General features: G+C 48.1%; 2 protein-coding genes across 3 annotated transcripts in view; one reads left to right on the forward strand and one right to left on the reverse strand.

The window, feature by feature from the left end:
* Positions 1–213: 213 nt before the first annotated feature.
* Positions 214–1720, forward strand: LOC117095765 (Down syndrome critical region protein 9-like). Its single transcript, XM_033232451.1, is given in 3 exon segments — positions 214–1210; positions 1212–1317; positions 1320–1720. Coding segments are annotated over 3 exon segments (468 nt in total). The 5' UTR covers positions 214–1055; the 3' UTR covers positions 1527–1720.
* Positions 1721–2054: 334 nt separating this feature from the next.
* Positions 2055–24316, reverse strand: part of VPS26C (VPS26 endosomal protein sorting factor C) — a 46674-nt gene continuing 24412 nt past the window's right edge. Inside the window, exons 2-8 of one of the 2 annotated variants that reach the window (XM_033232449.1) lie at positions 18431–18574; positions 16431–16580; positions 11251–11331; positions 10265–10339; positions 6712–6862; positions 6153–6305; positions 2055–4243 (exon numbers count right to left, since the gene is read on the reverse strand). In XM_033232449.1, coding sequence (XP_033088340.1) covers positions 4161–4243; positions 6153–6305; positions 6712–6862; positions 10265–10339; positions 11251–11331; positions 16431–16580; positions 18431–18574 — 837 coding nt within the window. In that variant the 3' untranslated portion in view covers positions 2055–4160. The remainder of the gene's footprint in view (positions 4244–6152; positions 6306–6711; positions 6863–10264; positions 10340–11250; positions 11332–16430; positions 16581–18430; positions 18575–24316) is intronic. The other variant, XM_033232450.1, reaches the window with a different exon arrangement.

The following is a 24316-nucleotide window of genomic DNA, read 5'->3' on the forward strand; positions in this document are numbered from 1 at the left end:
CACTACTTCATATACATAGGGTGTGCACCAAGTAACCAATGGGAAACCTCTACAGCGTATTTAAATCCCAGAAAACTCTGTAACCCGGCCCTTGAGCCTCATGGGCTGCTCCCACCCTGTGGGATGTACTTTCATTTTCAATAAGTCTCTGCTTTTGTTGCTTCTTTCTTTCCTTGCTTTGTGTGTTTTGTCGAATTCTTTGTTCAAGAACGACAGGGTGACAGTAACAATTCAAACCATGAAAAAGGTAACAGAGCCCTTGGGACGTCTCAACATGAGGTGACACAGCCAACCTGTGATGCATACACGGGAGCAAATGCATAGAAAAGCTTGTCAATGACACAGCAAAGTAAAACCCAAATGAAGCAAGGTGAAAGAATGGGCTGCACAGCAGGGAAAACTGCACCAAGTTACAGACTGCTCTCCTGGGATGGAACGGTGGGGAGGTGCGCAGAGGGATGGACAAGCGCCTGGCAAGATGGATTTCTTTCCCCAAGCTGCTAATGCTACTAACACTTCCCGCCTCACAAGGTCGCTATAACAAGGTAACATACAGCACTCAGAAGACGGCCTGACCCAGAGTAACACTAATGTTCACATGACTGGACTCTCAGACCAAAATCAATAGCTGGTATCTACTGAAACTTCAGCAAGGCGAAACCAGGGGAATGGCGCTCCTTTGAGTAGAGCAACGCGCATCACATCACATCCTCCGTAGGGGGAGGCTCGGGCCTCACTGGAGCAGCACTTCCCGGAAGAGCCTAGGATATTCGGGGACCGCCACCCGACAGCAGTCCAGGCCCCCTGGCGCCCAGCCTGCCGCCCTGTTGCAGCTCTCATGCCAAGACGTGCGCCTAACGGCAGGGATTCCGGCGGTCATGATTTATTCTTGGCGCTAGGCTGCCGCCTCTCTTTTCTATCACCACCGAGTAACGCAGACCCCACCGTTTCCTTCCATTCTCAGTCAACCGCTCCAGCAGCTACAGGGGCGCTAGGTTGTGCGTGAGCTGCACCACCCGGCCCCAGGCTTTTGAAGCCACGCCCGGGCGCGGAGGATGGGCAGGATTTGCCATGTGAACTCTCGCGCACGCAGGCTCCGCGCGAGTCCCGGGCGCCCGAGCGGGAATTCCCTTCCCCGTCACCAGCTCCAGGGTGGGGTCCCCCGGCTGGGGAGCCCAGACCCCGGCAGTCCAGCAGCCTATAGACGACCCATGTCCGCCCTGTAACTCACCGCGCTGGGGATCCGCCTCCTCCCGCCAGAGCACGGGCGTCGTCCTCCCGCGTATGCTGCGCAGGCGCGCCCCGCCTTCCCGGTCACGTGCTACAGTGCTCGGGGACGTGATCACGCCTACAGCCGAAGAGGCTGGGAAAATGCTGCCCTGTCCCTGAACAGGAAGCGGAAGCAGGAAGGAACTGAGAACACTGGCATCTGCTGCCGCCCTGAATCCGCGTTAGCATGTGGAGGCAACCTCAGCCCCCAGTTTTTTAAAAAGGTAATTCGGATTCAGACCCAGGAATTATGGTGAGGAGAGAAATGGACTGGAAGGTTCCTTCCCCTTGCCCACCAAGACTCCAGAGCAGGTGGGTTCCTGATGTCTACTCTGCATGGAGCCCTGGGCTTTCCGGACCTCCTTACTTTTCCTCTGAACTCACAGCACAGCTGAGCCAAAATGTATTCCTAACAAAACGGGCATTTCCCCAAAGAAAATACTGTTTTAGATTCATTGTTCACAGCCTCTTTCCTTCGTCTCCCCTTCCTTTCCTCATCTCTTGCTCTAATTGGAGAATTTGACAACTCTGAACCTCTGACCTTGGACAACCCCAACTCCAGCAAGCCCAGGCAAGAGTGGGCCAGTTGCAGCCCAAGGTAGCCAAACATGTGAGTTTTGCTTAGTAACAGACCATGGAGAGGTCAGACCAAGAAGTGGAAGGAAGTGACTGGCCTGAGGCCTTTGTTTGGGCCACTTAGGGTTGAATGAAATGATAAAGGTATAGCCACATTGGCTGGAAGCGCTTCAGGTAATAATTATTCTCTAAGGAAAGCAGTCTTCATATTTATATCCATAAAATCAGTTTATTAAAGAAGTTACATCGCAATATACATCCCAAACCTTTTCTCAGAATTGTCATTAGCTTTTTAAATTCATTAAATATTTTCATCTCATTAAAAATGGTTTCTTCCTTTAAAATTTCCCAGAAAGTGTGGCCTCTGTTTTCTGCTACTCACTTTAAACACATCATCAGGGATAGATAATTAATAATGTCATGTGAGCATAAAAGGAGATTTATAAACCAGAAATGTATTTTCTGGGAACCAAGTTTCAAGTGACTCAGATGAAGCCCTTGGATAAAGCAGTGCCTAAATCAGGCTTGTTTACCCTTGGTGTCATGTGACCAAACACTGTTTCAGGATAGTGGAAGTACAGCTTGGGAGGCCTTTGGCCTGAGCCTGTTTTGCCCAAGCCCATCCAGAATGAAAAGTACAAAGGCAGGCTAGTGTGTATGCAAAGCAGCATGGCTTATTTTGAGGTCCTATAGTTGTGGGCCAACAGAACAGTGGCAGGATCTGAAGGAAGAAATGTATTGCAGCAGACCATGTCCTTCAAACCACAAAGGGAGACTGAGGAAATGCTGGCTTCGGGCCAAAAAACCCCTGGCTCAAAACACAGCTTCCTCCAGTGGCTCAGAGGCAGACCAAGTTGATCAAGTCAAGGACCTTTTCCTGCTACCACCTTGGGGAGAGGGGCCTTCACCAGCCCGCCCTGCACATGGGTCTCTGCCGTTCAGAACCTACCCAGTAACAACAGCAGCAAACATGTTTTCCCGTTATGTAACTTAGGAAACTGTTGGGCACAGTGGCTCACACCTGTAATCTCAGCACTTTGGGAGGCCAAGACAGGAGGAACACTTGAGTCTAGGAGTTCAAGACCAGCCTGGGCAACGTAGGGAGACCCGTCTACAAAAAAATTTAAAAATTAGCTGAGTGTGGTGGCACTCACCTGTAGTCTCAGCTACTCAGGAGGCTGAGGGGAGGGATTGCTTGAGCCAGGGAGGTTGAGGCTGCAGTGAGCTGTGATCCCGCCAGTGCGCTCAGCCTGGGCGACAGTTCGGAAGACTCTGTCTCTCTCCCTATATATGTATATGTTCAGGGAAATGGCAGCATGAGATTTTATGGCAGTTCTTGAGATTTCAGAAACACTTCAGCATCAGCCAAATCCCCCCATGAGAGCAAGGAACACTTTTCCAGTTGCCTAAACATTTTAAAGTTAAAATGAAAAATGTGAAAAGAACTACAGAGGCTGGGTGTGTTGGCTCACGCCTGTAATCCCAGCACTTTGGGAGGCCAAGGCGGGTGGATCACGAGGTCAGGAGTTCAAGACGAGCCTGGTCAAGATGGTGAAATCCTGTCTCTGCTAAAAATACAAAAATTAGCCGGGCATGGTGGCAGTCACCTGTAATCCCAGCTATGCAGGAAGCTGAGGCAGGAGAGTTGCTTGAACCCAGGAGGCAGAGGTTGCAGTGAGTCCAGATCACGCCACTGCACTCCAGCCTGGGTGAAAGAGTGAGACTCCGTCTCAAAAAACAAAAACCAAAACCAAAACCAAAAAAACCTACAGAATAGAGCAGGGGTGGAAAGAAGTCATGCATTTCCAGGGGCTAGCACTTTGCGCTCTGCCTTGGCGAGTATGTGCAGACTCCCTGGCCATCAAGTGCGCCTGCAGCCATCCTGGATGTCAACTGGCCACAGACCCTTTGCTAGGGGGAGTCCCCGGCTCCATCCATTAGCAAGTTGGAGAGAGGTTTCATTTTGTCCCCATGATCCCACTCTCCGGCAAAGCTTAAACTGCTGTCACAGTTGTTTGTACCTAAAAAGGCACACAGAAGGCAAGAGCCACAGTCAATGTTTTCTGTGAAATGGTCTTACAAATAGCATTAAGAAATCTTGAATTTCAAAGAAAAGGTCTGATTAGAGGTGCCTGTTGGAAGCAGAAGCCTCAAGAAATGAGGAAGGAAAGTTAATTTGAGGGTCTGTTTCATTTCTGATACAGAATAATCACAAAAACAAGTATATGCCGCTGGCTGTAGCTCCCCTTAGGATTTGGATAACCAGCTGGATTTCCAGATGGCCACTCCCGTTTTCTGTTCTTCCCTCCTCCGGGCTATATCCTGCAGAGCTTCAGCGGGAAGTTCTCCGTGATGAGGTGGTCCGGGTGAAGCAGCACCACGATGTTAACCTCAAATTCTGAGATGAGAAAAGAGAGTGGGTTTATGCTCACGGTCACTGAGCAGCAGAACCACACGCCACCACCACTGCAGGTGCAGGAAGCTCTGACGGCGAAGGAACACCCGCTGCGGGTGGGTTTCACTGCTGTCCCCTCAGCACCACCCCGACCTTTCAGCCAAACCAGTGGAGATGACTATGCTGATGTCTGACTACCTCTGTCATCTTTCTCTAAGTGAATTTTTGTCCTCTCATCTTGGAACATGAGTGATCAGGCTTTACCAGCTACACTTTCCCTGTCCCTTTGCTTTCCTAAAAAGGATATTCTAGAACCCTTTCAATTCATTTGTATTCCTTTGCCTTATTTTTACATTTCCCACGGTTCTTAATGAAAAAGCAGACCGTGAACCGGCCCGTAGCTTCTGGGCCCATGTCCCCAATCCCCAGGTGAGAAACAGTCTTCAGATTGGATCCTATTCACCCATCACCTTTCAGCAAACAGGCTTCCTTCTCCACCGACCCTTCAGCTACTATGGGCAAGTGTTGCTGATCATAACAAAAGGGGTGTGTGTGAAGAGGAAGCACGTGAAGACAAATAAGCGCCATGTCCTTCCCCAGTGTGACGAGGGGTGGCAAGGGCGCCATGTGGGCAGAGGGCACCCTGTGCCGAGCCCCACACTGTGGCAGCTCAGCTGCAGAAGGGGCCTTGGAGTCAGTGCCCACCTGTGGCTGGGGTCTGCAGGACAACACCCTCGTGTGGGCATGTCCACCTCTGCCCAAACATCAGCCACGAGAAGAGTTGGCCACCAGCAGTGCCCAGCCTGTCCCTCCTCACTTGATTGTCACTACATTAGAGCCCTCTGGGCCCTTCTTCCCACCACTCCCTTCCATGGGTTCCCCATCTTTCTTGGTGTGCCCCCCGGGAGGGTGGAGGGTGTGGCTGGAGTGGACAGAGAGGGATGCCCAGTAGGCATGAAAGGGAGCTGGCAGGGGCTTTCCTTTTCAGCAGGAAAACAGCTGCATCGGAGCCGTCATGCTTCCCAGGCCGAGTGAGTTCCAGTCTCGGGCCTGACCGTGCATGTGAGGTCACTTGCACAGAGTTGGAGGGGAACACGCAGAGGTGCTGCTCTTGATGCGGACGCAGTGCTCATTCCTGACCTCCAACCTAGAGGTCCCCGAGCCTTTCTGAATCACTGTCCCTTCCTACTGGGTCTCTCTGTTCCACTTCTTCATAGTGTCGGGTGATCTCCCAATTAACATGATTCTCATTAAGATGCATGTACCATTAAAATATTTACAAGAAGAGTTAAAAACATGGAAATGTTCATGATATAATGTTAAGGGAAAAGGCAGAATATAAAAAGGTGTCTGTGACCTGGATCAGATCCCATGGTTACAATACGAACACACAGGTTCACGGAAACTCACGAGAGGCACCCTGGGCTGCAGGGCTCCAGGCCTTCCTGCTGCTGAGTGCTCGCTCTGGGGTTCTCACCGGCCCTGGACCTTCATTCGGAGCCACCCTCAGCAGCCACACCACGTGGTGCCCACTCGTGTGAGTTTTCTTCATGGAGCTCAGCGTCACCTGCCCTTGTCTACACTGATGTGGGTCTGTGTTTCCCCACGTGACGGTGGAAGTTCCACAAGCATCAGGACCGCCTGTGGGTGTGTCCCCTGTCCGACACAGCAGCTCCTTACCGAGGTTTTCTTGAGCGGCCGAAGGGCAGCAGGCTCTGAGCTGTGTGGCCTGCAGCAGGCCCTGGCCCTGAGGGACCGAAGGGCAGCAGGCTCTGAGCTCTGTAACCCACAGCAGGGCCTGACACTGAGGGACTGAAGGGCGGCAGGCTCTCGGCTATGTGCCCACAGCAGGCCCTGGCACTGAGCGGCCCTTCCCATGAGCCCATGAGGGCTGGAGGCGAGTGCCACTTACCCACTTTGAAGTTGGTGGTCTCCAGCGTCGGGCAGGTGAACAGCCTGGGGAAGACCATGTAGATGGGGACAGAGAGGCCCCTGCACACATCCCCGTCGGCGATCTGAATGTTCTGAATCTCCGTGGCGTCGCGGGCATAGCCTTCTGCACACCCTGGGGAAGGGAGGCCACATCACGCCATCAGGGCCAGCAGAGGCTGCGGGTCCATACCTGCACTGGCACCACCCCCTAGTCTGCTCCAAGAATCCTCCAGGGTCCCCTCACTTTCCTCAGACACTCAGTTACTACCATGAACAGCCATGCTCTTACTTTTGCTTCCCCGACATCCCCTGTTTCTAGAGTCAGGGTTGTGATCTGCTCTGTTGCCCAGGCTGGAGTGCAATGGTGCGATCTCAGCTCACTGCAGCCTCAGATGGTCTTCCCACCTCAGCCTCCCGACTAGCTGGGATTACAGGGGTGCACCACTGTGCCGGGCCCCCAGCATCCTCTTAACCACGGAACTCGAGGGTGGCAGTTGAGGGGAACAGGCAAGCACAGGGCCTGGTGGCGCGGCCCTCACCGCATGTCTCCACGCGCACCAGCTGCAGCTCCACGCTTCTGATGGCGGCTTCCGAGCTCTCCACCACCAGCTCTCCCGTCAGCGGCTGCGTGATGACACAGTTTGTTGAGTTGAGATGTCCTCGAAGGAGAAATTTGGGAAGCAAAGCTCTCTGAAACAAAATGAAAACAAATACCTCAGAATGCAGGAAGCGGGGGAAGCTGCTCCATACTTTGGTGTAAATAAAACCTGGAAGCGAAGCTGGGTAGTGGTTATACAGTCCACCAGGACCGTCTCACAAAACGGGAAGAAAGGAGCAAAGTACTGAAGTCTTGGACATGACCAGGCTGGATTATTCAACAACTCTCTACATATGGCACCTGACTGACACTCCCTGTACAGAGAATGACTCAGAACCATCCTAATTGCCTAGACTCAGAGCTAGAAAGCTCCTTCTTACCAAGAAATAAGATATGAAAAAGTCTGAGGGAGTCGCCATGGTGTTCAAGACAACCTGACACACACACGGTTAAAAAAAAAAGTCCCGGCCAGGCACAGTGGCTCAAGCCTGTAATCCCAGTGCTTTGGGAGGCAAAGGCAGGAGGATCACTTAAAGCCAGGAGTTCAAGAACAGCCTGTGTAACACAACAAGACCCCATCTCTAAAAAATGTTTTAAAAATTAGCTGGGCAGGCTGGTGCACACCTGTAGTCTCAGTTATGTGGGAGACTGGCACACTACTGTCCAACAGAAACATAATGCAAGCTGCAAGTGGAAGCCACATGTATAATTTAGAATTTTCTAGTAGCCACATTAAAAAGGTAAAATTAACCAGTATATCAAAAGTGTTATCACTTCCACATATAATCAATATCAAAAATATGAATGATGTTTTACATTCTTCTTTTCATCCTGAGTCTTTGAAATCCGGTATTTACACGTCCATCTCATCTACGTGGTCCAGCCATGTCTACAGGGTCAATGATGATGTGTGGCTGGTGGCTACCTGACCAGGCAGTGCAGCTCTGGACCTGAAAAGCCTGGGGCTCTGGACCTGGCAGTCCCCAAAGGTACAGACCTCTGAAAAAATGTCTGCATTCAAGATGGAGCTTTTATGTGTTTATTTATTTTTATTATAAACATCTTTAGAGACAGGGTCTTGCTCTGTTGCCCAGGCTGTAGTACATGGCTCACTGCAGCCTCACCTCCTGGGCTCAGGCCATCCTCTTGTCTAAGCCTCCCCAGTAGCTGGGACTATGATCACATGCCACCACACCCAGCTAATTTTTACATTTTTCTTCTGTAAAGACAGGTTCTCACTATGTTGCCCATGCTGGTCTTGAACTCCTGACTGTAAGTGAGGCTCCTGCTTTGGCCTCCCAGAGTGCTGGGATTACAGACATGAGCTACTGGGCCTGGCCAAGACAGAATTTTAAAAATAACTAAGAGAAGCTATTTGTGTAGAAAAACAAAAAGCAGTAGCAATTCACATTAAAATGCTTTTAGGCGACTGATGAAAAAGGACGGCTTTCAACATCCAGCTCAAGATACTGACTAAACACTCATTGTCCCTCTCCACCCACTGACATGGTATTAACATAGACAACATAAACCTATACTACTTTGCGTCTGAGCTCCAGCCTTCCTGTAGTTCCTGTAAAGCTATCTTATATCCTTCCAATAAATCTCTTTTCTACTTAAAAAGCAAAACAAAAAGCCACGAGTGGCATTTTGTGAATAAGCAATTTTATTTTATTTGCTTTATGTGTTATTTTCTTATTTTCCAACAATAAACATGAATGGTTCTGTCAAAAGAAAAGTTCTTTACATTTATAAATAAACCTATACCTAGAAAAGCCACAAGGAACGCCCTGTGGGGACCCCCCAGTGAAGCGCTTCTGTGGGACAGAAAGTGGACAGACAGTCTGGCTCCCAGGGGTTCGGGGCACCCGTCTTCCAGGTGGCAGGGGGCCCGGTGAGAGCAGGTACGCTCAGGGGGCGTGTGGTCAGCCTGCCATCAGGCGGGGCCTGCGAAGGGCAGTAGGCGGGTATCACAGGTGAGCTCAGCAGACGGGGAAGCTGCCACAGGCTGGCACCGCAGCTTCCCACAAAGGGGATCTCCCACGTGGAAAAACAGACTCGGGGCAAGGTAGGGCCAGTGTCCCGTGTCATTCACGGCCGCAATGCAGACAGCGAGCCTCTGGACTCAAGAGACAAGCTGCCCACAAACACCCCTGCCACGTGCCACACCCAGGGCAGAGTGTGTGCTGAGGACCAGGAGAACCGGTTGTCACTGGGGCTAAGGATACAGCCTCTTCAGTAACACCACACACACTAGATCCTCTTTCATAAATGTAAACTGACAACCAAGGATCAATACACATTTAAGGAAAACAAAAGCAAGAAAAAGACACACGCACTCGACAAGCAGAACCAACCCCTGAGAAACAGAATCAATACAGGAAATGGAGATGAAAGGCCCCTGCATCCGTCATGGCAGCAGCAGCTATCCTGAAGAAGAAACGGTGTCCAGAAATGAGTCACATTACTGCTGAGGTCAGCGCTTCCACAGACAGGCTACAGAGGGGTGGGAGGCGGGAGTCTGAGTGGCCCACTGGGGTCGCATGTCCTCAGAACCCGGAGAAGCCAGACGTGCAGAACAGACCGAGAGTGCCTTTCCTCCCTCACCTGTCTGAAAGGCTCCCCACGACACACGTCCAGCCTCTGACGGACAAGGCCGATGACCTCCCAGGGCCCAGGCCTCCCAGCTTATAGTTAACTTGATCCTAGTCACTGTGGTCCAGACAGCAGAATAAAGAATTAGAGGAAGGCGGAAAAGTTCCATCCAGGAAGACCTACAGGACTCCACTGTCTAGGGGAAATGCATGGCAGTGGATGAGAGGGCAAGATCAGGGAGGCCAGGGCCAGGCAGAGTTTTGAACGGGCCCAAGTTCTCCGCGCAGCTCGAGTGACCAGCTGAGACTCCACTAGGGGCTGCCACTGAGAGCCAGACAGCCCTGTCCTGACGCAGGACGTGGGAGGACTGGGCCAGCCCTGCCCAGGCGTCTGTGTCCTCACTGTACCTGCCCCGGCCGTGAGGCGTCCACCACGGAGGCACTGCGGAATCTTTCAAAAGCAGGTGCTGCCCGGCCTCTGTCAGGTGGGAGTGCTAGGGGAAGAAACTGCAAACTAAACCTCTGTGGAGGATGACAAGAGGCCAGGGGACCGGCGCCGGCTCTGGCTAACCATGAGGAATAAAGGGACATGGCTGTGTCACGGGCAGCGGGGGATCTTGGGGGCCTGTGATGCAGTACAACTGAGGGAAAACGGCGAGATGACTTGACATGTACCCCTCCCTGAGAAACTCTTCAAAAAGCAGTCTCCTTTGAAGCTGCTTTTCTGAGCTTAAAAAGGGTATCAAATTGAAAATACTGAGTCATTTGGGTACAAATAATCAGGAATCTCTGCTGGCTGTGACGTGATTTCCAAATAAAGACCACCCCGGCAACAGCCAGTCCGTGGGGTCTGGCTGCTGGGAAGATACCCACAGCCTTCGTCTGCGCAGGCTGTCTTACCTCTTTGACGTTCTGTAAGGTTTCAGGTGTAATTGTGAAGTCCACGGGACTGGGAGTAAATTTCCCCTTCTGAGGCTAAAATGAGAGGTGAAACCGAAATCAGTAGGTGAAGGCCAAGAGTTCTGCAGGCCAAACAGCTTGTCCCTTTCCAAAAGGAACCAACGGCAGCCTGGCGATGCAGGAAGCACGGGGGACTAAGAGGAGCATGCCTGGGTCCCGAACACAGTTCTGTCAAATTTCCCCATCTCGCTGAAACTCAGTTTCCCCATCTGTAAAATGAGGGGAGGGATGTCTTCATCTCCAACGTGCCTTTCGGATTTGGAATTTTAAAATCAGATCTAAGGAACAGAGCAGTGTTATTGGCAAGTACTTATTTGAAACCTCTCAGCACAGTGGCCCTCCAAAGGGCTCTTCACACCTCCCAGATGGTCCCACTTCACAGACGAGGAAAGTGGGGCAGAGAGCTCAGTGACCTGCTCAGCTCAGTGGTAGAGCTGGGAGGCTGAGCATCGGGTTGCTATTAGCCTCTGAGCTATAGAGCTGTCTACCTGAAGAATCATACCTATAAAATAATTATAAATGTTACCAAAACAGCAGTTAACAGTGATCACCTCCATGTTACATAATTTCAGAATCTATTGATACAGCCGAGCTTCATGAGAGCCTGCCTGGCATCTTTTATCCAGGGGCTGGGATGTAAAGGGCCACTCTACCACCCAGAGAGCCGGGGGAGGAAGGGTCCTGCCCGATGTGCTGATGTGGAGTCCCTCTGGCCCGCGGCCTCAGCTGGGGGACTCCAGGCCAAGGACAATGGTGCACACGTGATGCTCATGCCACTGACTGCCTCTGACCCAGGAGTCTCTTGTCTTCTGCCAGCACCCATGAAACAGTAAGAGGCTAAATTATTAGCTTGTAAATAGGGTAAAATCTTAGACCCCCCGGGAGATTCCCATCATCAAGCACCAGAGTCCCCGAGTGAAGCTTACAGCGGAATGAACGATGAATTCACAGGTCTTTGTCAAGTCCTTGGCCAACAGAGACCGCCTCATGTCGCAGCGCAGTGTGTACTAAAGGGAGAGTTGGAGGAAAAAGGTCATTTTAGTGGGAGCTGCTTTCATCTCGGAATTATATTCAAAGAGACAAGTCAGTCAACATATTTTAGAGAAACGTTGTACAAACAGTGTCTTATAGAAAATTAACATACATAATACATAATAGGATAATGTTCAAAATAAAGGCATTTCTATTTTTAAAACAAACCACTTTAAGGTTATTGTTCAATCTGTTTGCACAGCCGTCCTGCAGTTGGACCCACTGGCAAACAGGTGCACGGTCCCACCCGTAGCAGGAGCAGGCTGGCGGGACAGAAAGGGCAGGGCACTGAGGAGCAGAGGCTGGACCAGATCCCACTGTCTACCTTATTGTGCAAGCCCAGACAGATACACAACTAGTCTGAGCTTCGGCTTCCCTTCTGTAGAATGGGCTCTCAATACCCACCTGCAGCGAGACTCCAGTGAGATCATGTGTGACAAGCACTTAGCACAGGGCTGGCAGACGGCAACGCCTGGAACATAGCAGCTACTTTGTAAGTGGGATTAGAAAATCCATGCAGTAAGGACTGCAACCCTGGGATAGTACCCAGCATGTCACAACTCTTCCTTGCTGGGCACCCACTCTGAGTGCAGAGCACTGCCCTGGGCACCAGAGCCAAGCTCAAGGTCACACCTGGTCCTCAGGGAGCTTCTAGTTTACTGAATATGCAGTAACCCACACATCCATCAACCAACTTCCACAGGGTCAACTCATGGCTAATCTTATTTACTGAAACATCTCTGAGTTCTCTCTCCACCTGCCAACACTCAGATGTAGCCTGCACCTCAAAGAAAAAGTGGGTTGGAAAAAAATGTAGCATCGCGCTTGCACACTTGCTTTTTTAATGTGGCAGAGCCGCGTTCCATTTCTCTGCTGTCCCTAGGTTAGTTTTCTGAGCTGGTTGCTACCAAGGTGCCTACTGCAAGGTGGGCTCTGTTCCCCCAAGGGAAGCCCCACTGCAGAGCTGGTACTGAGCAGGCTTTGAATGGGGACTGTTGCCTCAAATCCCTGTCCGTGAGCTGAGAAAATGTTTAAAAATGTAATTCTACAGCAAGATCACTGTTGTAATGCCAGTCTTAAAAAAAAATCACATAATCCACGTTTAATAAAGTTAGCTGTGGTTTTAATCATCCAGGAAAAACTTTAGAATTATGCCAAAAATAATTTTCCTAACTGGGACTCTATGCATAACTGAATCTTCCAAGAAGCTATATTTGTATGAAAAACCTGTCCACATGAAATAAGAAGTTACCGTATATTTAAGGTACTACTGGGAGGGTAAAACATTGTTTAAAAGAATCATCCCTTGTCTTCAAGGATCTTTATATAGAATATATATACAACATATATATTATCTTTTTAAGATGGAGTCTCACTCTGTCACCCAGGCTGAAGTGTGGTGGAGTGATCTCGTTTCACTGCAACCTACACCTCCCGAGTCCAAGCAATTCTCCTGTCTCAGTGTCCTGAGTAGCTGGGATTACAGGCACCCATCACCATGCCCAGCTAATTTTTGTATTTTAGTAGAGACAGGGTTTCACCATGTTGGTCAGGCTGGTCTTGAACTCCTGACCTCAGGTGATCCACATGCCTTGGCCTCCCAAAGTGCTGGGATTACAGGTGTGAGCCACCGCGCCTGGCCTAATTTTTGTATTTTTAGTAGAGACGGGGTTTCACCATGTTGGCCAGGCTGATCTTGAACTCCTGACCTTAGGTGATCTGCCCACCTTGGCCTCCCAAACTGCTGGGATTACAAGCGTGAGCCACTGTGCCCAGCCCTGTCCACAGTTTTAAAGTAGACCCCTATAAAAGGAATTTTTAACTTTGACTAGGATCTCTATAAATTAGTGCTGAATATACAATTTCAGCTGACATATTTTATGTTATAGTATAAACTCTTGCTAGCACAGTTGCAAGAGTAGAACAAGCCTAATAAAACTTGCCTACAATTTAAATTATTGTAAAAAAAAGTAGTAGTTGCACAAAGGACAACTCCGGAAGACTGATGATTGTATGAAGTATCCAATAACAAAGACAAAAATGAACGCAACATGACTGAGAAGAATGTCAAGCCCTTGATCTAAAAAATGACAAGCAAACCAAGCCTCTGGAAGTCAGGAATATAATACTTGCGTTTTATACATATACATATATATGTGTGTGTGTGTATATATGTGCATATATATATATTTTTTCAATTGAAAATTTTTTTTCTTAAGAGATGAGGTATTGCTATGTTGCCCAGGCTGGACTTGAACTTCTGGGCTCAAGTGATTTTCCCACCTCAGTCTCCCAAGTGGCTGGGTTTACAGGTGCACGCCACTGCACCAAGCATGTCTATCTTTTAAATCCTTTATTCTGCTTTATGATTTTTACAATTTTACATTGTTACAACACAATTTATTTTATAAATGAAAACTTTCTTGGCATATAATTTAAGAAAGATGATATCAGGGTTTAGCAACAGAAGTTTCCATCCAAAGAAATGTGCCTATGCTAACCTTTAGAGTAAGCGCAGTACGCAGTGGGGGCCGAGGAGTGCTGGTCTAGACCCGCAGGCTGAGGCTGGCCCGTGTGACCACAGAAGCCGCTGCCCTTTCTGGGCGGCACCTGCTCTACTATAAAACTGTAAGAAAAAGACCTGCTAAATAATGGCATGAATGAATGACTGGATGAAGACAGATTTTAAAAAATCATAATCTTAGTTTTTCTTAAGTTTATTTTCTCAAAAGAAGCAAAGACAAATTTCAATATGAATCAAGAATTAATCAATACTTGAGAATTTTTACAAATTCTGATAGGTGTACAAACGTTAACTGTAATTGCAGAGATGAACGTCCTTAGTTTTTGGAGATGCGCAATAAGGTATTTTGAGATGAAGTATCAAGAGTCTGAAACTAACTTTAAAATGATTTAGAAAAAATACAGGTGAACAAAGATGGTAAAATACTATTAAGTGCTGAATGACGATAAGTGTGATAAGCTCATGGAAATCAGAGGTTAAGCTAAGAAATCTCTTCATTGTTAGAAATCTGTGAGATAGTTGGGGAGGTACTGAATTCCAAATTGTAGTACTCTGAGGTTAACCCTCAAATGGTAAAATCTGATGATGAAAAGATGAGGGTAGGGGCAATTATTCCCTTTACTAAGGAACTGACCACCTGTTAACTCTCCTATATATTTTAAGTAGCCTCCAATTTACACACAGCTCTGCAGGAACACAAGCACACAAGTTTTTTGTTTTGTTTTGTTTTGTAGAGACGAGATCTTGCTTTGTTGCCCAGGCTGGTCTTGAACTCCTGAGTTCAAGCAGTCCTCCTGCCGTGGCCTCCCAAAGTGCTGGGATGACAAGCGTGAGCCACTGTGCCTGGCCAGCACATGTTTTCTATGTGTATCTGGACATCTGTCTTGGCAACATGTGGAAAAGGATGGGGTCTCCAATTTGACTTTAAACAAATTCATCTGCTTTCGGTAAGTCTTGCTAAACGCAGGAGTTAACAAATATGGTCACTGAAAACATGATCTTATTCCAGTTTCTAATGAACATATTCTTGTATTTTTAAATAAACCACATTAAAGAACTATCGTGCAGATAAAGCAAGTCGATACTGATTCTGGGTAGATAATAAAAATAATTTTCAAAATGAAATGTTCAAGATATCTTCAGTATTGCCAGAAAGGCATTTTTCATTCAGTTTCTTTCATGGTGGAAAGAGTCCCAACCTAGAAAGCTGATCAGAAGACTCCCACCCACACGCCAGCAACTGGTATTTGTATGGCTACGTCAGCAGCTTCCTCTGAATCCAGGTACTACTCAGTCATCACTGTTGCTTCCTTGGGGTTGTCCAAAGCCTTTGGTGCTAACAATAAAGGACTAGGAACACTTTTTTTCTTCACGGAAAGATGTACATCACACTACATGTGTTTCTTCTGGACAGGTATCTTAGGCAATTCATAAAACCCACATACAGATGAATCTTTAAACATTCACAGGGGTTTGAGGTGCTTTTATTTTTTTAATTATTTATTTTATTTTTATTTTGAGATGGAGTCTTGCTCTGTCGCCCAGGCTGGAGTGCTGTGGCCGGATCTCAGCTCACTGCAAGCTCCACCTCCCGGGTTCACGCCATTCTCCTGCCTCAACCTCCCGAGTAGCTGGGACTACAGGCACCGCCACCTCGCCCGGCTAGTTTTTTGTATTTTTTAGTAGAGATGGGGTTTCACCGGGTTAGCCAGGATGGTCTTGATCTCCTGACCTCGTGATCCGCCCGTCTCGGCCTCCCAAAGTGCTGGGATTATAGGCTTGAGCCACCGCGCCCGGCCTTTATTTTAAAGGTTCTATTATTTTCAGCAGGAGAATGTATCTACTAAGGCCAAATTATTGACCAAAACTTAATAAATCAAAAAAATTCCTGACTTTCATCCCTGTTACATATAAGACTGAAGAGTTTTGTCTCATCCAGCAAGAGAATTGCTGCAAGGCTGCTATCACAAAAGTATCTTTCTTTCTGCCGAATAAAGGAAAGGCTCTCTCACCCCGCGTGGACGCCACACTGCTCCTCAGACAACAATAGCAGACTGTGAAAGACGCCCTTAACCAGCAGAGGTAGACAGGAAGTCATGAACCCACTTCCTCTCATTGACAAGGTTTGTTCAATCAAGAATATCAGCCTATGTCAAAGTAGTAGCCTTTGGGTGTTAAACAAAGAGATACTTATAAGTATAGAATAGACAAGTTAATGCTAGTGTCAGAAAGAAGTTGGGGCATATCTGTTACCAGACAATAAAAGCATCCCTTACAATGTCAATGTGGCCTGAAAGCCCAAAAGAAACAGAGGAAAAAGAAGTTAGAGCACGAGTGCTTTGAGGCTCCCATCAAAAATAACGGCCATACATAAAATGTATTTATCAGAGAAAAATGAGAAATTAACGTAGAATACACATGAGCGGTCTCGGCAATAAACACAGTATTACATTCTTGGGCCCATCTACTAATGTTGAGTGAAAGAAAGGCCACACCGTTTTTCAGAAGAAAACTTGTGAAGTCAGGCGCGTGGGACTAGGAAGCTCTCACCTGAATGTTGACAAACACGCCATGATACGTCTCATACAGAACTTTGTTACCCTTCGCGTGCAGAGGAAATTCAAACGGGATTTCTGTTTTGCCGCTGGGAAACTTCCCTGGCTTCACCATTTCTATGGTGCTGTTGATAATCTGGATAGGCTGTAAACAAAAATCAGTTCAGTCCATCAGCATGCCCTTGGAGATGTCCTTTCCAATTACAGTGTCCACTAATAACCTTCTGAAAGACACAGCACCCTGACCTGCTGGAGGCTACCATCCTGCTGTCTTGGGCAGCTCTGTGCTGGGTCTGGAGATGAACAGTGACTTGGCTCTGTTTTTTAAGACTCTGGCACAATAATGACTGATTTACAACATGAGACACACAGGTGCTTGATACACATGGGAACTGAACTGATACATCCCTCTCTCCTCCCCAAGTATCTCATTTAACTGTTTTAACAACCCCGATCTTCAGGATCAAGAAGCAGACCCAGCACAGTGAGGCTACCTGGCTAACAGGGCTGACCTATGAACCCACGGCTCCCCCTCACCCAGTCCCGGGCTCTTCCGGGCAGCACTGCCTCTGCTCCTGAGAGCCCACCAGCTTCCTCGGAGCCTTCCTGCTGCAGCCGCTTGGGGAGACCTCCTCAGCTGGGCCTCCAAGGAGAAGCAGGAGGGTACTAATATTTGGAACCTGTCTTCAAGGCAGGTATTCATGCTTTTTAAGCATTTATAGTTTAACATCAGTGGCTCTGAGAAGACCCATGACTTAGGAAGTGAATCTCTTAAGTACTAATGGATTAAAATAAAATTGTAGAAAACACAGGAAGCCCCTAAATCTGAACACTGTGAATGCACCTTTCTCTATCTTCACTCTTCTCCCCGCAAAATTTAGAGTTAACATGTCCTTCAGGAAAAGGAAACTATAAGAATAGAGAAAGAGTTTACATTCTGGAACACAAAACTCTACCCTAAATGACAAAAAGAACAGTTACTTACTCTATTTTCATCTTACCTTAGTGTCCAATCAACAGTAGCATAGACACAGCTAATAAAATAACAGTTTTGATTTTGGAAGGCATGTAACGTAAGCCACAGGCACAGCTTCTCAGAAGAGCTGTGATTTTTTTTTTTTTGGAGATGGAGTTTCTCTCCGATTGCCCCAGCTGGAGTGCAATGGTGCCATCTCAGCTCACTGCAACCTCCGCCTCCTGGGTTCAAGCGATTCTCCTGCATCAGCCTCCCAAGTAGCTAGGATTACAGGCACACGCCACCATGCCTGGCAAATTTTTTGTATTTTTAGTAGAAACGGTATTTCACCATGTTAGCCAGGCTGGTCTTGAACTCCTGACCTCAGGTGATCTGTCTGCCTTGGCCTTCCAAAGTGCTGGGATTACAGGCATGAGCCACCATGCCTGGCTGTGATCTTTTTAATGGCTGAAATTAATACATTTATAGTTCTCCTAATCCTATTTATCAAATGGGAATATAAGCAGACTTTCAATAACAGGATATACTCAGAAACAAAGTATCTCCATTTTTGCAGGTTGTTAAGTAAATATCAGAAGTATAACTACCACCATCCCTTGCAAAATAACAACAGATAACAATAAAGGCACACAGCAAGTGAAACCCACCATAAACATGTCTTTTTTAAGAGACATGGTGTGTTGCTCCATTGCCGAGGCTGGAGTAGAGTGCTGTGATCATAGCTCACTGCAGCCTTGAACTCCTGGGCTCAAGGGATCCTCCCGCCTCAGCCTCCTGAGTAGCTGGGACTACAGGCACGCACAACCACACCCAGCTAATTTTTAAAGTTTTTAGAGAGATGGGGTCTTGCTATGTTGCCCAGACTACTCTCAAACTGGGCTCAAGCAATCCTCCCGCCTTGGCCTCCCAAATTACTGGGATTACAGGCCTGAGCCACTGCACCTGGCCCTGAGCCACTGCGCCCAGCCCAACATTTCAATATTAAACTAAAAACTTGCAATCTAAGCATTCTTTCTTACCTTAACAGAATTATAAAAAGCTTCAAACACACCCACACTTTTGGCACTGAGCTGGAGGTTTACAGTTCCTTCCATGGTCAAAGACACTCCCTGATGCTGGACTGAATCCTTACTCGATATGACCACCACGCCGGAGAGCACTTCCTGAGAGAGAAAAGATAGCCACCAATCAAATTAGCACGCTTCCTTCATTCACCTTGTTTATTAGCAAAAGTAAGTCTCCTTCACAATCAATTTGTTTAAAGATCCAGACATTCACTGAGACACCTGGATACGAGGGTGGAGAAGGCCCAGGCCCTGGTAGGGGCCAGGTGCCCACTGATAATGACATGGCAGCCTGGACACACCTGACGGGGAGCACCAGAGTGTGGGGATGAGAAATCTCGTCCCATCACTGCCTTTCAGACATGTCTTCATTTCTGGTTGGGGAATCTCAACAGATGTCTGAGTTCAAGAGTGCAAAGAGAAGGGCCAGGGCAAATGGTAAGTTCCCAGTGATATCACGCATGGGCATGGATGACGTCCCTTCAAAAGGAACACAAGAATATAAAACCCTGTTCATTAGGCTCTTTCTCAGTAGCACTGACTAAAATGACAGCACATCTGCAAATGCATGAGTAACTGAACACAATGGTTAGCCTGGTATCCTTTCTGCCCAGAAATGCCTACTGTGGGCGAGATTGGAGGTTATTTGTGTCATCCACGAGGCAGCAGCATGCCACCTTCCGGAAGGACTGCCCTGTCCTTGTAGTTCCTGCTCACACCGGGAGGCATCAGTGCCTCGATTCCCTTGGTTCACACGTCGTTGAGAGACTTCACAGCAGATCGTCTGTGCGTTTATCTGAAGGTAATTACTGAGTAATAGATTACGTATAGTAACTACATTCGCTATTGGAGAGCAGTTTCTTCCTGTCACCATAGAACTGGACAGTCTCAATTTGTTACAGGGGCTTGAGTGGAAGAGGAAGTTGAGATGATGAAATAGCATCAACCAGAACAGAAAGGCTGAATCCACAATCCACACAGAATAACACATCTCAGGCTGGGCGTGATGGCTCACGCCTGCAGTCCCGGCACTTTCAGAGGCCAAGGTAGACAGGTTGCTTGAGCCCAGGAGTTTGAGACCAGCCTGGGTAATATAGCGAGACTCCATCTCTACAAATAATAAAAAAAATTAGCTGAGTGTGGTGGTACCCGCCTGTGGTCCCAGCTACTGGGGAGGCTGAGGTGGGAGAATTGCTTGAGCCTGGGGGGTTGAGCCTGCAGTGAGCTATGACTACGCTACTGCATTCCAGCCTGGGTGACAGAGCAAGACCCTATCTCAAAAATCAACAGTAAAAATAAAAATTGGCCTGCAGATCAAACCATTAAAAAACATCTGTCCTACTGGTGTTTAAATCTGCTTATCTTTTTTTTTTTTTTTTTTGAGACGGAGTCTTGCTCTGTTGCCCAGGCTGGAGTGCAGTGGCGCGATCTCGGCTCACCGCAAGCTCTGCCTCCCGGGTTTGCGCCATTCTCCTGCCTCAGCCTCCCGAGTAGCTGGGACTACAGGTGCCCGCCACCACGCCCGGCTAATTTTTTGTATTTTTAGTAGAGACGGGGTTTCACTGTGGTCTTGATCTCCTGACCTCATGATCTGCCCGCCTCAGCCTCCCAGAGTGCTGAGATTACAGGCGTGAACGACCGTGCCTGGCCTAAATCTGCTTATCTTTTATTTCTTCTAGTTATCCAGTGAAAAATTTTTACCAAGTTCTTTCTTTAACCTGAATTTTGGAAGCAAGAAATGTTCTATGTCCCTTAAACGTGCTATTTTGTTTTTGGTTCCACTCCCCAACCCAAAGCCTTGAAGTCTAATGAAAACAAACACGATCATCTCCATTTTAAGCAATCTTAAGAATAAAATGAGTTCTCTTTGAATTCTGCTTAAAATGGAGATGACTGTGTTTGTTTCAATGTTAATGTTTAATGTTTAATTTACTGCTCCTAAAAAATTCCTAAGCAGACTTAAACAAAAATTCCTGTGAAGTAACTTAAATTCTAAGTTTAATTAACATTAATTCTATTAATTTTTTGTATAGCCCAGATTCAAATGGAAATTTAATATTAAAAATTTAGGCCAGGTAAGGTGGTTCATGCCTGTAATCCAGCACTTTGGGAGGCTAAGGCAGGAGGATCACTTGAGCCCAGGAGTTCGAGACCAGCCTGCGCGGCATAGTGGGACTCCTTCTCTACAAATAAAAAAATTTTTTAAATGAGCCAGGCCTGGTGGTGTGCTGAGGTGACTGAGAGTGGGACGATCACTTGGGCCTGGGAGGTGAAGGCTACAGTGAGCCATGACTGAGCCACTGCACTCCAGCCTGAGTAACAGAGTGAGACCCTGTCTCAAAAAGAGAAAAAGAAATTTCAGGCCGGGCGCGGTGGCTCAAGCCTGTAATCCCAGCACTTTGGGAGGCCGAGACGGGTGGATCGCGAGGTCAGGAGATCGAGACCATCCTGGCTAACACGGCGAAACCCCGTCTCTACTAAAAAATACAGAAAACTAGCCAGACGAGTTGGTGGGCGCCTGTAGTCCCAGCTACTCGGGAGGCTGAGGCAGGAGAATGGCGTGAACCCGGGAGGCGGAGCTTGCAGTGAGCTGAGATCCGGCCACTGCACACCAGCCTGGGCGACTGCGAGACTCCGTCTCAAAAAAAAAAAAAAAAAAAAAAAATTTACTTGACAAATATGTCCCACAAATAAATGAGACAACATAATTTGTGAGCTTTATCAATTAAACAACACAGTAGCACTCGAGGATGCTTCCGTTCCTATGTAATCATAACACCTTCCGTCAATCTCACGGGAACAGATCTCTGGGTCTCACTGATTGGTATATTCTAACTATGACATCAGTAAAGCCGTTTTCTTCCTTAATCCCTGCAGCACAGGAAGAAAAAAGTAGTGACATACCTCGGAAGTAAGCAGAGTAAATATTTTGACTCAAAGGATTCTTTCATCATTCTTTCAGTGAGACACAATATAGTACAGAAAATACAAAATTAACGTTTGTAGATAAATTAGATATTCTTACAATATACAGGTTTATTCAACTCCTACCAATGAAAGAAGGATAGGGAATTAGCCACCCGAGGCCGAGGAGCCAAGGGATTTAGAAACAGAAAACCGTTTAACAGAGAGGCAAGATCTGTCTACACAATGCCGGATTCATCCTGGCAGAGGAAGACAGGATACACCAAAATAACAGACATTAAGGAAAACCCGAGATCTCACCAAGAACTTCTCCCTCAGATTTTTGTCTAGACTTTCACCAGGAAGATATAAGATTCATGGCTCCAGATAGTACTAATACCTCGTCCAACATCACAAGCAGAGGACTTCAACTGGGAGCATGACTACAAAGAGGGACCATTCACAGACTGGCAATAAACCCAGAAAGTTACACTGAAATCGTGTGCAGGGTGCTACCGTTTTGGGAGAAGAGCCGTAGCTTTTGTCTCATCATCAAGGAGGTGCCTGGCCTGGGAAAGGCCATGTTGTCAAGTGGGAGGAGGAAGAGGGGCAGCCCCGTGTGGTGTCCGTGCTCATCACAGAAGCCAGCACAGACGCTGGGACCCACCCGCATTAGGAAGAGCGGACCCCTCTTCAGGGTGAGAAAAGGAAAGAGCTTTCCTTTGAGGAATGTGAATACTTTTACGTTATCCAGCCCAGAGGCACTGAAATGAGACGGTAGTCCCGTCCTCCCCTTCTCTGGGTTGTACTCATCTCTGGAAACTACCTGCTTTTGCCCCCAGCAGCTAAGCTATAAATTACCTCAATCACACCACATCCGAGACTAGAGCCCGCACCCTAGAGCTTAACAATGGAGAGCCAATCGCCCATCGATGTCATTTCTGTAAGCCAATGAGAATTCCTGACAAACAACTTTTATCACCCCCCTCCCTGTCCCCCTTTCTTTGCCTTAACAACCTACTTGTAACACAGGTGAATGGAGTTCATATCCAAGGTCACTGAGTCCGTATCTTCTGCGCAGCTGTCCTTGCTTTTGCTCACGTCAGCTCTTTATTATACTTTGTGCCTCAGCCTCTTTGTTTTAGGTGGACAGAAGCGATGCAGCCAAGAACCACACCACTCAGAGTCTGCTTCGAGGGGGCCAAGTCCCTGCCCTGGAGGAGCTAAATCTGGAGAGAGGCCTGAAGCTGCCCATCTTCAGCCTCAGCCCAAAGACCACCCTGGGAACAAGCATTCCAAAGGCTCCCGGCCATCGTCTCAGCTCTGCTGGCTCTCACAGCAGAAACCACTGGCAAGTTTGTTTAAAGGGGGGCAAAAGCAACCACAGTTTCTAACTTTGTATTCTCTTTTTCTCCTCATTCACTCTGTCATCCAGGCTGGAGTGCAGTGGCACCATCTGGGCTCACTGCAACCTCTGCCTCCTGGGTTCAAGCAATTCTCCTGCCTCAGCCTCCCGAGTGGCTGGGACTACAGGCGTGCACCACCACGCCCCGCTAATTTTTTGTATTGTTAATAGGGTTTCACCAATGTTGGCCAGGCTGGTCTCAAACTCCTGACCTCAAGTGATCCACCCGTCTCAGCCTCCCAAAGTGCTGGGATTACAGGTGTGAGCCACCGTGCCCAGCCTAACCTTGTATTCTCTTTTTTTTTTTTTTTTTTTTTTTGAGGCGGAGTCTCGCTCTGTCGCCCGGACTGGAGTGCAGTGGCCGGATCTCAGCTCACTGCAAGCTCCGCCTCCCGGGTTCACACCATTCTCCTGCCTCAGCCTCCCGAGTAGCTGGGACTACAGGCGCCCGCCACCTCGCCCGGCTAGATTTTGTATTTTTAGTAGAGAAGGGGTTTCACCGTGTTAGCCAGGATGGTCTCGATCTCCTGACCTCGTGATCCGCCCGTCTCGGCCTCCCAAAGTGCTGGGATTACAGGCTTGAGCCACCGCGCCCGGCCCTTGTATTCTCTAAATGTAAAAGGCCACTACCAAACTATACAACTCTTTTTCTTATTTGTTTTCTGGAATAAAATGCCAAAACCATAATTGGGACTCTGGATTTGAAAATGGTGGCATCAAGTCAGCGATCCCCTCTTGGCTTCCTGGAAATCACCCAAAGAACAAGAACCAAAACCACCAACAGCATTTTCGGCAAAGCAAGGAGACAGCTAAATACCATGAAATAGGTGAAAAGAGCTGTTAAAAGAAGTGAAGACTGAACAGGGGGATATGTGATGAAAAACGGAAACAAGGCCCCTGGCTCTGCAAATGTGCTTCTTCTGGAAAGTGAGGGTACACCTGGGAACAGCTGAGAACACACCCAGAGAGGCATCCTGTCAACCCGCCCCATGCTGGAAGCAGTCGGTCTCTGCAGCCGTGGAGACAACGAGCCCCTCTGCAAGGTGCAAACGCCCTGCAGCTGGTTACTGCATGGGTTCACGCAAAGTCAAGATGAAAGAATCTCACACGTGAATCCTCTGGCTATTAGAACACTCCAACCAGCCTGTTCCAGGAATAAATTCATCTCCTGCAAGGAGAGGTTAAAAGGAACCAGCAGAGGAGCACATGACATCTAATGGATTAAAACATGAGAGTGGGAAGGGAAAGGAAGGAGGGGAAGTGAGGAAGGAGAGAAATACCAGCGGCAGATGAATACGAAAGCCAGATCAGGTCACTATTCTACTTAGATTTTTAAGCAGCTCCCTGTCTCACGCACATAGTAAGAGCCACAGCAGCCTACAAAGTGGGACCCACCCTCTCCTTACCTGACAGCCCTCATGTGGGGCCCTCTGCTCCCTCACTCCTGCCCTCGCCCCCTTGCCACTCCTTTCAGAGGCCTGCACATTCCAGCCTTAGGCACCTGCCCATGCTCCTTGCTCCACCTCCTTGTT

This window comes from Trachypithecus francoisi, unplaced genomic scaffold (assembly GCF_009764315.1).
Source record: "Trachypithecus francoisi isolate TF-2019V2 unplaced genomic scaffold, Tfra_2.0 Lachesis_group14, whole genome shotgun sequence".
NCBI lineage: Eukaryota > Metazoa > Chordata > Mammalia > Primates > Cercopithecidae > Trachypithecus > Trachypithecus francoisi.